The 12,166-nt window shown below is 35.4% G+C and overlaps 1 protein-coding gene across 1 annotated transcript in view; it reads left to right on the top strand.

Annotated features, from left to right (window-relative positions):
* Positions 1–221: 221 nt before the first annotated feature.
* Positions 222–12,166, top strand: part of LOC129219045 (uncharacterized) — a 45,031-nt gene continuing 33,086 nt past the window's right edge. The window contains exons 1-4 of the mRNA XM_054853365.1: positions 222–233; positions 413–511; positions 9,250–9,341; positions 11,934–11,988. Coding sequence (XP_054709340.1) covers positions 222–233; positions 413–511; positions 9,250–9,341; positions 11,934–11,988 — 258 coding nt within the window. The remainder of the gene's footprint in view (positions 234–412; positions 512–9,249; positions 9,342–11,933; positions 11,989–12,166) is intronic.

The following is a 12,166-nucleotide window of genomic DNA, read 5'->3' as shown; positions in this document are numbered from 1 at the left end:
GGAGAATGTTTGCTGTAAAAGTTTTTGACTTAATTTTTCTTTTTCGAAATTCCAGATTTGAAGTTGAAGGGGGGGGGGGGGTGGAAGCCTGGAATTTTCCGATCTTTGCATCTATACAAATTCCATGCAGAGCTAATTCCAAAAACTAATTCTGTGTGCATTTTATACGATAAATAAAGATGTTAAAATATGCTAGAGCCAGCTACATTTACTTCAGTAAAATGACTAAGTTTGTAAGTCAAAAAGACCTTGCGTGGAGTCGAATTTGAGTGAACAGAAGTTTGTCTGTAGTAATTTCTTTCCGTAAATTCTCCTTTGCAAAAAAACATTTTGGTCAAACAATTGCAGCAAGTTACAATTTAACATGTAACAATTTTTAGACTTGCATTGAACTAAAGTTTCTTTCTTTCAGGCAACTGGAGGGCGAGACGACTCGCGAGGGGCGAATGACATTCTTAAAATAGGTACTGCCGTACCTAACAGAATATTTGTTGGTGGAATTTCCGGCAGTGTAAGTATGGTAACTGAAGTCATTTAGAATGTTACAAAAATTTTAGTATTGTCTACGAAACATCTGATCGGTCTACTAGTATTAATAGGGAATTTTCTTTCAACTTTATTAAAGCTGTAAAATGTTTTCCAAATGCATTCTCATCTTGCTAAGTCACACCATAAATTTTCAGGTGGGTTGAGATCTTTGGACTTAGCTGGTCGTAAGAAAGTTTAAACATTATTGACTTGAAATACTTTTCTGTACAGTTACTAAAATGGATAGGGTTAAGAAAATTGACTTGCTGATATTTCTACTTTTCTCCAGCAATTCAGCGCTTGACAGGATTTCGAAAGACATTTTGATGTGCTGGTAAATTTTACTTGAAATAACTTGAGCACACAATTTAAGCAAACCACTCTAGTGCCATAACAGGAACTCCACCTAATTGATCCTCGGGGAATATTTTTTCTTTCACAACTCATGTCAGTGTTTCCACCAGTCTGTTATTTCCAAATTCCTTTAATTTTTGTAGGAAGTAGTGTACGACTTTCTAGCTAAAGCTGAAATATTTTATTTTGTGCCTATGCTTCAACTGAGGCAAAGGAAATTTTGCTTTGAAAATGAAATTTCCAATCGTTCTAATTGCGTGGCATTTTTTTTTTTTTTTTGACAAACATGTTAACCTCTTGCCTGCATGAGTTTCCTAGTTGAGTACTTTGCAGAAGCTGTAAGTTTGCAAACGGTCGTCGCGTGAGGACAGAGCTTCGGGTCTTCCCGGTATCCTTTTTACTACAATTGCTTTTCGGTTTTTAATAGTTCAGTCATTTTATTTTTATGCAGTAGTACGACTGGTAAAAGTACTCATTCCCGTTGAAGAAGCTTCAAACTTCCTTCAAAAGATCATTTACCTATCGACATCCTCACAGCTAGCTATGAAGCTTACGAGAAATGTACGACATATTTGCAACTCTAAGAGCTTATGCAATCTTAGTGTCTATGTTTAGTCGACAAATGACCTTGAAAATGTTGACATTTAGCTGGGGTTCCCATCCCCGTCAAAGATGCGGCGCACACCATGTGTGTGCCACGAAGACACCTGAAATCGGGTGTCTCCGAAAGAGAAATACCTCTTAAAACACCCCTCTAAAAATTTCAATGACTCAGTCTGTGCAATGAACCCCCGCACCAGGTGGACACCCCTGTTTTTAGGCAGTTCAGCAAACGTGTTATTGGTGAGGATTTAAGTTGTAATATTTATGCAACAGTACTACGATGCTAACTAAAGTAAGCTCAGCACCAATAGTCTGCCATATTTCTCCAAAAATAGGTAAACATTGCCAACGTCATGACTTAATTTATCAGAGTTGCACGATAACTGCAGTTATCTTTACTCCATATATTTTCTCTAAAAAATATTGATGGCTTTCGTTTTTACTCAAATTGAAATACTATACACATACCACTTTCTTCTGGTAATTATAAGTTTACAGATCCTATTCATTGCATTATTAGTAGCAATGAACATTAATAATTGATACAATAAACAAATTTCACTTTTTAATCAATTTTCGCTGCCTTTAAAGTTATTACTCCAGACATAATTCCTCAAATTATGTCATGGCTTTGTGTGTTAGTAACATTGGCGTCGTCAGCTGAAATTTATTGGGGGAGACCATTCTGACTATCATTTTCAAGTTGCGTTGCATTAAGAAAAACTCGTGTGTATATATATATATATATATGTATATATATATATATATATAATGGGTTTACATTTAATACAATATTTTAAACGGGTACATCTTGATTCACATAATTACACAATAAGAAAAAGAAAATTAAATACCAACAAATACATTTTTTCTAGACTGCACATGGGACACGAATATCCGTGCTATTTATTTGTGATCAATTTCGGCCAAGATGTTTTTGTGAATGTAGCATAAAGCAACATGATTCAACCGCTTTTGTGTCATAGTCGACCTTAGATACCATTTCAACTTTCTCAGCGCACTGAAGCTTCTTTCAACTTTACACGACGAAGGGCGGCACACCAAGAGTAGCCGCACCAAATTTTCGACATTTTGAAACAGTAGACAATCGAATCAACCGTTCTTAATGAATGAAATCAGCAAAAACGAAAGCCAGCTCTATTGAATCAGCCGCTTTATGGAATCAAAGCTGTTCAGAACAAAATGTGACTCATATAAGCCGCGACAACTGTATAATTAAATTTTTATATTACATAGTGATAAACCCTGCAGCTCTAAGTTCTTGGCACAAGTTGGATTCGAAGGAGTTTAATTTGATGTTTTTTAATTAAAAAATTAAAGTATATAATTCACCGTTATGACATTCACGAACCTACGAAAAACACAACTGCAAAAATAAAATAAGACACAAATAATTAAGCTCTCCTAATACCATATTTTAATAATGCTACCTTTTAAAGTATTTTCTTAATTTTTTTCAGGATTTTTGTAACAAATGCACCAGAATTTTGCTTTTTTGTTGAATCCTCCATACACTCAATGCATATGAAACCAAAAAACAACAAAAACCATGCCCATGTTATTTCATTAATTTCTAATTTCTCAAAGTCAGCAGGGAAAGTGCCCCTCCTGATCCTCTTTAAGTGACAGGCCTGCCTTAAGAGGCACACCCCACAGATTGAAAAGTACTGGCCTACACAGAGAACAAACAGCATTTGGTGTATAATTGAATTCTGATCAGCGGACGATGAGGAAGAGATAGAGAAATGAACTGCTTTTTTCTGACACGTGACAATAAATTTTAAAATGGTTATTTCAATAAAATTTGCTCAGTAAAGCAGGATTATTAATGGATAATTTTCTGTTAAGCTTTAATAACTAAAAGGAGTACTATTTATTCCATTAAAATTTATAAAAGTTGAAACATTTCAAAAAAAAAAAGAGAAAGTTGAACGCATTAGCTCCCATAGGACTCATAATGTCAAAATATTGACTGTAAAGCATGCCTGATTAGCAGGCATTCAGGGGCTACTCGATAAGAGGTCACTGTGAACTTTCATAAACTTTCCTTTCCTAGAAATTTTTTTCTGACGAATCTTCAAATTTCGAGTAGTTTTTTGCGAAATATTGCATTAAAAAGATATTCTCATTTGATGTAGTGATGTGGGTAATTAGGAATTTCATTCGGAAAATCGAGAAGTAGCCCCACCTGAATAGTATAAAATCGAGGAGCCCCTGCGTGTATTACACTCAACAGAATGGTACTTACCTATCACGATCTTTTGATTTTTTGAAGATGGTTCCGTGGATGTTGATGATGATGATTCAGTTGTTAAAAATTGCTAAGGTTCATTTGATGTAGAAGGTTTGCTACATTTTCCCATTTCAAGCCACCTCTCCATATTCGTAATCGAATATGTAAAAAAAAAGCATTTTTACAAAAATAGGAGCGCTTTTCAGGTCACCTACTCTCAAGGAGACCAAAAGACCACATGAAATTATCTTTATTTTTGTCGGAACGTCCTTTTATTTCTGTCTTTTTTTTTCTGGTCATCTTGCGCTTCTTTTTTCGTTGGTCTATCGGAAGTAACATCACAGTATCCATCGTTATGCTGGCTTACGATTTGCTTTTGAAATTGCACGTTAATTTTTAGACTCCTCCTCTTTTTTCTGTAACGTAACGCTTTTTTCGTCAAATTTGAGATGCCGCAAACACATTTGAGAAACCGCGCTTCGGTAATGTACTTTGAAGCCACGTGTTGAATAATGTCAAACAATGCCGCGTCTCCTTTCCCTTTCTACCCCAAACTTAACCTTTGACCAGCTAAGTGGTCTTCTAAATGTGCATCCTTTGGCCAGGGTGTTGTTGCCAGCTGCAAAAAAACCGCCAAAGAAGTTTGGTGTCTCATTTTGTTTGGGAAACATCGGGGTCGCTATAAATTGAACCGAATCGGCGAAACAAACATTGCAAAACTTGAAACAGAAACCTGGAAGCGCCGAGAAACGAGATAAGAAAGAAAGGGGCAGAAGCTCAGATCCCCGTCTGACGTCTGTTGACTTATTAGCACGAGAGTCGTAAAAAAGGGGGGGGGGGTGCATATACGCTGGAGACTCGACTATGGATGGTTGACATTGCACTCGGGAGCGTAGAGCAGAGCAATAATTTGTCAATGAAGTTCACTTTCCGACTTTCCGTTCACTATACACATCACATATTTTGTTTTTTAGTTCATTTTTTTTTCGATGTTCATTTCGTTTTATTTGATATGAATTAAACATGGTAAATTATATATTACGCAACTGTTTAAAGTCTTCAAAGCAAAAATAATTTCCCCAAAATAATGAATTTCATCTTGACAATTATCGAGGGGGTCCGATTTTCAAATATTGAGAGGGTCCGGTCCTCAAATATTGGGGGGGGGGGGGGGTCCGGACCCCTTGGACCCCCCCGGCCGCGACGCCCATGGTTAGTAAAGAACTTTAAAATCCTAAATGCTATGTCATGTGACATATCGGCCTGTTTTAACTTGCATTTACTCCCTTCAGAAGCAATTCTTCGGCTATTCAGATATTAAATGCTTTTGAAGGCTCTCAAATTTTTACTAAAATCTCATTTCAGGCAAGTTAAGCTTGTAAAGGTTTTCCAACAGAGAAGTAAAACTTTCTTGTAGCTAACCGAGCATTTCTTCCGATAAGTTTTTCATTCTTAAATGACATGACTTTTTGCATGTTACATGAATCATGTTATGGTAACTTAGTTGATTCATTCATACGGTAGTTATATTTTTAAAGAAATTGAAAGACTCTATTTTTCAAACGAAGCCATGTAAAGCCGACGGGAAGGGAACAAAGCTACAGTTTGCTTTTTTTAAACACTTAAAAGCGAAAAGTATCAACTTTAGTGGCACTTTATGGGCTAAAAAAGGAACTCATTTGACCTTTGATTCATTCTTATGCGAAACGAACTTTTTACCGCAGGCCTTGGCACTGTCGGTACTCGGCAGGCAAAGTGGTAAACAGCCACTATAATCGCACAGGTGCTATTTCAAAACACGGCTAATGTTACAAAGATGAGCAGGACCAAAAAATGGTTAAAAATTACTATTTTGTGAGTTTTCCTTCCGTCGTCCTCAGCCTTTCGCAAGTCAACCGCCATTCCCTTGATAGTAAGTCTCTAAAAGCTTATTGCCAATTATAAGGATAGGTGTGGAGAGAATACTACCGTTCTTAATTATTATCGATATAACTTGATTAATTCTTCGTACACTAAGGTTTAGTTCCATATCTAAAAAAAAATGATTTAATGCATGAAATTACGTTCCAAGAAAATCTTCATCACAAAATTACAAACAAGCGTAGGGTAGAGGATATTTATCATTCCACTCCATTCGCTGTCTGCGTACTCCTAACATCATGGACTTTAACATAAGTGTTTTTTGACTATATCACGGCAAGTGATGACTGATTTTCGAATAACGTTCAAGGATTAGGAAAAAAGAATTATCAGCATGCAGGCACTGCTGTTACTTGTCAGCTCTATCGCGACAACGCAACCAACCACACGTCTAAGACTCTCTGAACACCTGGTAAAGCACGTCGCAGCAACGCTGCCGCATCCATCCAACAGTCCCAACTGAACCGGCCAGGGTGGCCTGATCAGGTGAGGCATCGGACTTGTGACGGAGGGTCCCGGGATCGTTCCTAGGCAATATCCAGTCTTCATAAATGGTGACTGGGGGACGTTAAATACGCTAGTGGTCAAAGTTCTCAAAGTGAAACGATACCTCTGGGGGTGCTGAACCAGTTATTGTTCGGCTAATGGTCTGGATCAAAAATTCGGCTGTCTTCAGGGTTTCATCCAACTGGTTGAACCACAAATAGTGGTAGGTACATTGAACTATAAGGAAGTTCAATGGGTAGGTACGGTAGACCCTGGAGTGAAGTCCCTATTCAACAGACTTCTTTTCCCGATGATTCAGATTTTTCTCCCTACCCCATCTCTTAGCCGAAACGCTTTAGGTTTGCTCGAGGATTAAGGCTGGGATTCTTTAGGACTAAGGACTTAGTTTGTAACAACCACTCTTAATATGATCCCGTAGTGTTATTGCCTAGCTGGCCGTCAGATTCGCTGTCGAACTTGTGTGGATGCCCACTGATAGTAAGTTTTAAAATATTAATGTGTAGGGGGAAACTAGGGAGGTTTGATCCATGGTTTTTTCTATGAAAAGGATGTTTAGGGAAAATTTTAGTCAACATTATTGGTTGACCTTTGCAGTGTACAGCCATTTCAGAATTATCGGTGGTTTTCAAGAAATTCACTGTTAAATGATACTGCACCATAAAAGTAAAGTTTGAAGATTTTGGAATTTTTCATATTTTAACATCTAGTTTTGAAGGAAAAGAATTTTAAAAGTATCCATGCTTTAGTAACTCTTCTATCTTTCTATTGATGTTCATTAGTTTTATGTAACTTCAATCTAAGTTGCTAAAAATTTAATGTAAACGAAAGCTGACTAGGGAGCTTTCTCCCAAGCTAAGTTGGGAGACTTGACCCGAAGACAAATTTGATGTTTTGTTTAATTTTCCACTTTTTCAATGAGTTTTTATTTTTCCAATAGATAATATATTGCCATTTAGGACTAATAAAATGAAATAATTAGTGCAATTACTCTAGTATTGTGAATATGAATTCCTGATTTTTTGAAAAAATGAATAACTACAGTATTTTGGTCTGAAATTTTTTTTTGCCAAATAACTAAAATACTAAATCTTGGAGCCCAATGGAGTTGTCACTTAGCAAAATGACTGAAATATTGCTTAGGTATGATCTGATAGTTTTGAATTCGGCTTCTGCTCTCCTGCTGATATGGAGTAAGATTAAAAATAATAAAAACAATATATAACACTTCACGTAAAGAGTGGACATTTTATGTATTCGCTTAACGTATCACATATTAAAACACCATCAAACCTGAGTTTTTGATTTCAATACCAAGGATTCTTCTTGCATTCATGAAGGGGTCATGTCTCCTTAAGTGTTGGGTCAAGTATCCCTAGCTCTAGGGACATTTGACCAACTCGCAGACTTGATGAATACAACTTTTTGTACCATTTCTATTTGGATTCTTACTATTTTTAGCCATAATGTGCAGAAAGGCAAACTATATGTATATTTTTATTTCGTTCTAACTATTTTACAAAGAAATGGGAACTGAAAAACCAAAAATTGGATCGTTTTCCCTACTGATATCGTAATTAAATTTGTATAAACTCGTTAATTTTGGGGCACATAATGTATCTATTGTAACCATCGATATTTTGATTGGTTTTAAGATTTCAAATTACGTGCTCTTTTATTTACAGGAAATTTATTTTCCAAAATAATTACAGTTAAAGTTCAAAAATTTTCTCGTACAGTGAAAAGTATCTCTAATGAATAAAATTCTTGCATATGACTAACAATGCTAGACTTTTTCTAAATTCTAGAATTCAGAATTTAAAAACAAATCAATGCAATGAAGTTGTTAAATTAGCCACCTAAAACGTTTTAACGTAATTAATTTTTAAATGGGTTGATAGTGCCACATTTACAAATCTGCAGATTATTTCAGATTAAAGAACAATCATAATCATTCTAAAATATTAAATTACATTGGAACACATCTTGCATGTGTTGAAATGAAATTTTAGTTTAATGACATCCACACATCGAAATGAGTTTATGAAGCTCAATTGTTAATTTTTTAATTAGCGACTCTAATTCGTGTTTCAGTGCGTGCTGTACTGTAGTAAGAGTTTGAATAAATTTCAATTTATGTAATCAAACAGTATTTTTACTAAAACTACAAATATTTCAATTTAAAGGTTAATGCTTTAAAGTGATGGCACTCTGCGTACAACATAGCAACTCCGTGACTCGATTCTTTTTTCTTTTCCTTCAAAAAGAGACCAGTCTCTGAAAGCTGAGTAGTACGGTTTTAATTCGGCTGTCAAAGGTCTTTCCTCCTAGCAGGGCGGATAAGAGGGACAGCTTGAGGACTTCAGGTCTCGTATCCTAGCAGGACCGAGGACAGACAGCTAAGACTGTCTTACAGGGTAAGAGAGTAGGGACATCCGAAAGACTATCTTTAATAGAAAGACCGATGACAGGATGGACATGTGCACAAACCGGTTCTGTCTGTCTGTATGAGTTTTGTTTTTGCTATTAAAATTGAGGGGAAGATAGTAAGTCGCAAAGTAAATTTTATAGTGGAAGCAACGCCAAGCCGAGTATCGTGGATTACATGAAAGTGTATCTTCCGTTACTCAAGGAAACTGCATTTTTCCGATTGACTTAATATTGATTCCATGCTATTGGCTTGGGCGTTTCAATTTTTCCGTGAAAAACTCTTGAGTTTTCCTATGTCAGCCTCTCAGTCTTATGCTTCGATGTCGTTCAACCAATACTCGAATGAAACGAAAGCAGTATTTAAGATTGTTTTCTGTTCAAATTGTACTTCTGTGTTTTTTGGAACAATGTATAGTGATTCCGATGAGTTGAGGTCAGACCTTGATAATGTTTAACTTTTTAAGTAACAGAGAAGGGTGTTTGGCACAGTTTAGCTGAGTTACTTTCATAGTAATCTTGCGAAAGGATTTTAACTCAAATCCGCATCAATACCACTCTTCTATTTTACTGAACTCCCGCGGTATCATTGTCAAGGTCAGGCTTTAACTTATTAGAGCCACACTAAAAATCTTACAAATCTAAACTTGTATTTGCAGACAAGTGAAGAAGACTTACGAAACCTCTTTTCCAAGTTTGGGAATGTTAAGGCAACGAAGGTAATTGTTGATAAAGCAGGAATTTCCAAAGGGTAAGTTGATATTTGTTTAGATTTTTATTCTGTTCATAATGAGTAAGATTACGTTAGTTTTTGTACCTAAAAACAATTTTCTACGTCTAGAGAACTTATTAAAATATTTCGTCGCCTCAGAGTAACAGTAGGATATCTTAATGTTATTTTTGGGATTAGGTGTTTTACTGTTGCTCTGAGGCGACGATTAGCTTTTAATACTGAAATTTTTTCGCCAGTGAAGTACTTAGTCTCTGATTTTTAATTTAAGAGTACAAATGGTTTCTCTTCTAAAATCTGATTTTTTCAGAGCATTTAGCCTTCCACAAAATCCGTGACAATGACTAAATGTTTTTAAACCAAATGTCATTCTGTTTTCAAAATTGAATATTAAAATTGAAACTATTTTCATTTCAAAACCGTTGCACAATTCAATTGATATAAGTCATGCAGGAACGTCGCGAAAATAAATTTAGTTCCTCTTTCACAGAGAGCATTAATCGAACAGAAACGTAGTAACAAAATACAAACTTACGATTACTTTCTATCAAATAATCCCCCCCCCCTCTTATGCATACAGGAATGTCCCGATGGGAGGTCATTGTGATCTCCCAAAAAAAAATTCCTATTTCAGAAAATTTTTTCCGACGATTTGGCTACATTTTAGACAATTGAAATATTGCGTTTTTAAATGCATTAACTTCCTTTTTCATTAGAAGTACTTATGCACGCATAGTGCTAGTGCAGACAGTATGTTATCATTCGTCAATATTTGGAGTTTCATTCTGCTAATTGAGAATTTCTGCCCTTACAAAAATGTAAGGTCGGGGCACCGCTGCGTAGATTTGTCGCACCATAAAATCAGTTTACAAAAAATATTTCGAAACATCCTTAACGTTTCAGAAAGTTCTTCTCAGCTTGCTTCATAAATTTCCAAGGGCACAGATTTTTGCTAAAATATTTCGATTTCACGGTACGAATGCTGTATCAACGTCGATGCAAACTCAAATGCGTTCGCAGGGAAGATGGAGTAGATATACATAAACACTCCATTATCAGATTTGGCGGCTTCAATCACATGTGCGGCTTTCACAAGAACATATCTGTTTCAAGCAGAATGCGAATATTAGTAAACATTTCATTGCAGAGAAAATACTAAAAGGGAACCTTTTGACGAAACATTTGTTTTCTTTTGGTTTCTTTTCGGAAGACTGACAAATAGACTTCTAATCTGCTGAGGCTTAAGATTCTTTGTCAAAATAGGTCCAAGGAAACGTGATTTGAGTTACCAATAATGACCATTGGCGCTGTGCCAATCGAAGAATTTCTCCTTTACCCCGAACATAAATGAGCTCGTCCAAGGTCAACCATAAAGTTACCAGAGGTAATCTAAAATTTAAACACTAATTTCAATGCACTAGTTCTCTTCTAAATGCTGCCTAATAAATAGAAAATGGATGGTATTTCAGCACATGCTAACGCACATCAATATGGAAAAAAATGCTTATCTATATTTCTTGTTCAAAACTTAGCAATAATTCGCGGAGCACTGGGATACCATAAATTTTAGTTGGCCTTAATTTTGTGTTTATTAAAAGTTTCTGAATTTGGAAGTGAAGGACCCATATGTTTAATATTCAGCTTGAGGCGGAATCTTTTCAAAAATAAGTATACAAATTTAATTTAAAGCACTTCAAATTATGTTGTTTACAAGGAAGAATAAGTCAAGACGTCAAGTACGGATTCCAAAATTTAGTTGCTACCACTTATTTATATTATGAAACTGCTACCTGTAATGCTTTCAAAACTTTAGAAAGTTTTCAAATACTTTCCACGAAAGAAAAACTTTTAAAGTTGCTTTCAATGAGTTAGATTTCTCAATCTTTATGAATTAGAAGCAATTTAAAACGGAAGGAACAGCTATTATTCAAGTCTCCAAAATTAAGGAACAAAAAATAGACTACTTTTTATTTTAAATTAGCTCAGAGTTAAGGAACTTCTGTACACCTTCAGTTTTCTCTTTTAAACAAAGTTTTGAAATAGGTTCATTTTATTTTGAAAGTGTTAAAGCTCTAGATTCGAGTTTTGAAACTGAAAGTATTGTTTCAAAAACCTAATCGATTTTTCGTCCTCTGTACTGTCTGCTCGTGCAAGGACTTATATTGGATAATTTTGACGTAGCCTTTTGTTTGCTGTAATTACCAGAAGATGTTTTACTTTTCAAGAAAATTTTGTTTGCTCCTGCAATCGTGGAAATAAAAATATTCCTTACCACATGAAAGTATGGTTACCATTTGACGGACCATTGCTTTCTTAACTCAATTTACCACCATGGCTAAATACAGCGTTTGAAATGAGATGAAGTTTATTAAATCTTCAACTTAACATGAAGCAATGAAGTACAGTGAACTTCCGTTACAACGAACTTCAAGGGACCGCTAATTTTGTTCGTTGTACCCGGAATTTCGTGGAAGTGGAATTCAAGCTAGAAATTACATCGGGAATGAAAATTTACTTCGTTGAAACTGATATATTGTTGTATTGGTATTTGTAGCTGGATTTCACTGTATTACTCAAATGTTATCAAAGTGTTGATTTGTGTTTTTATTTCAGCTATGGATTTGTAACGTTTGAAACAGAAGAGGAAGCTCAGAAAATTCTAGTTGAGGTGATGTAATGTACTTGTAACATTCTGTATTTTAATCGGTATTTTGAAACGATTATTGTAGGTATGCTTATAACCTTATGCAAAGAGCTTGAATTTCAAATGGTTCACCATGAGTTACATGGTATACCACTATCTTTAAAATTCAGCTTTATTATAAATATTCATTACAGTGGCAGCT

Source organism: Uloborus diversus, chromosome 3 (genome assembly GCF_026930045.1).
Source record: "Uloborus diversus isolate 005 chromosome 3, Udiv.v.3.1, whole genome shotgun sequence".
NCBI lineage: Eukaryota > Metazoa > Arthropoda > Arachnida > Araneae > Uloboridae > Uloborus > Uloborus diversus.
The sequence above is the reverse complement of the archived record's forward strand: the minus strand, read 5'-3'. Positions and strand labels throughout refer to the sequence as shown.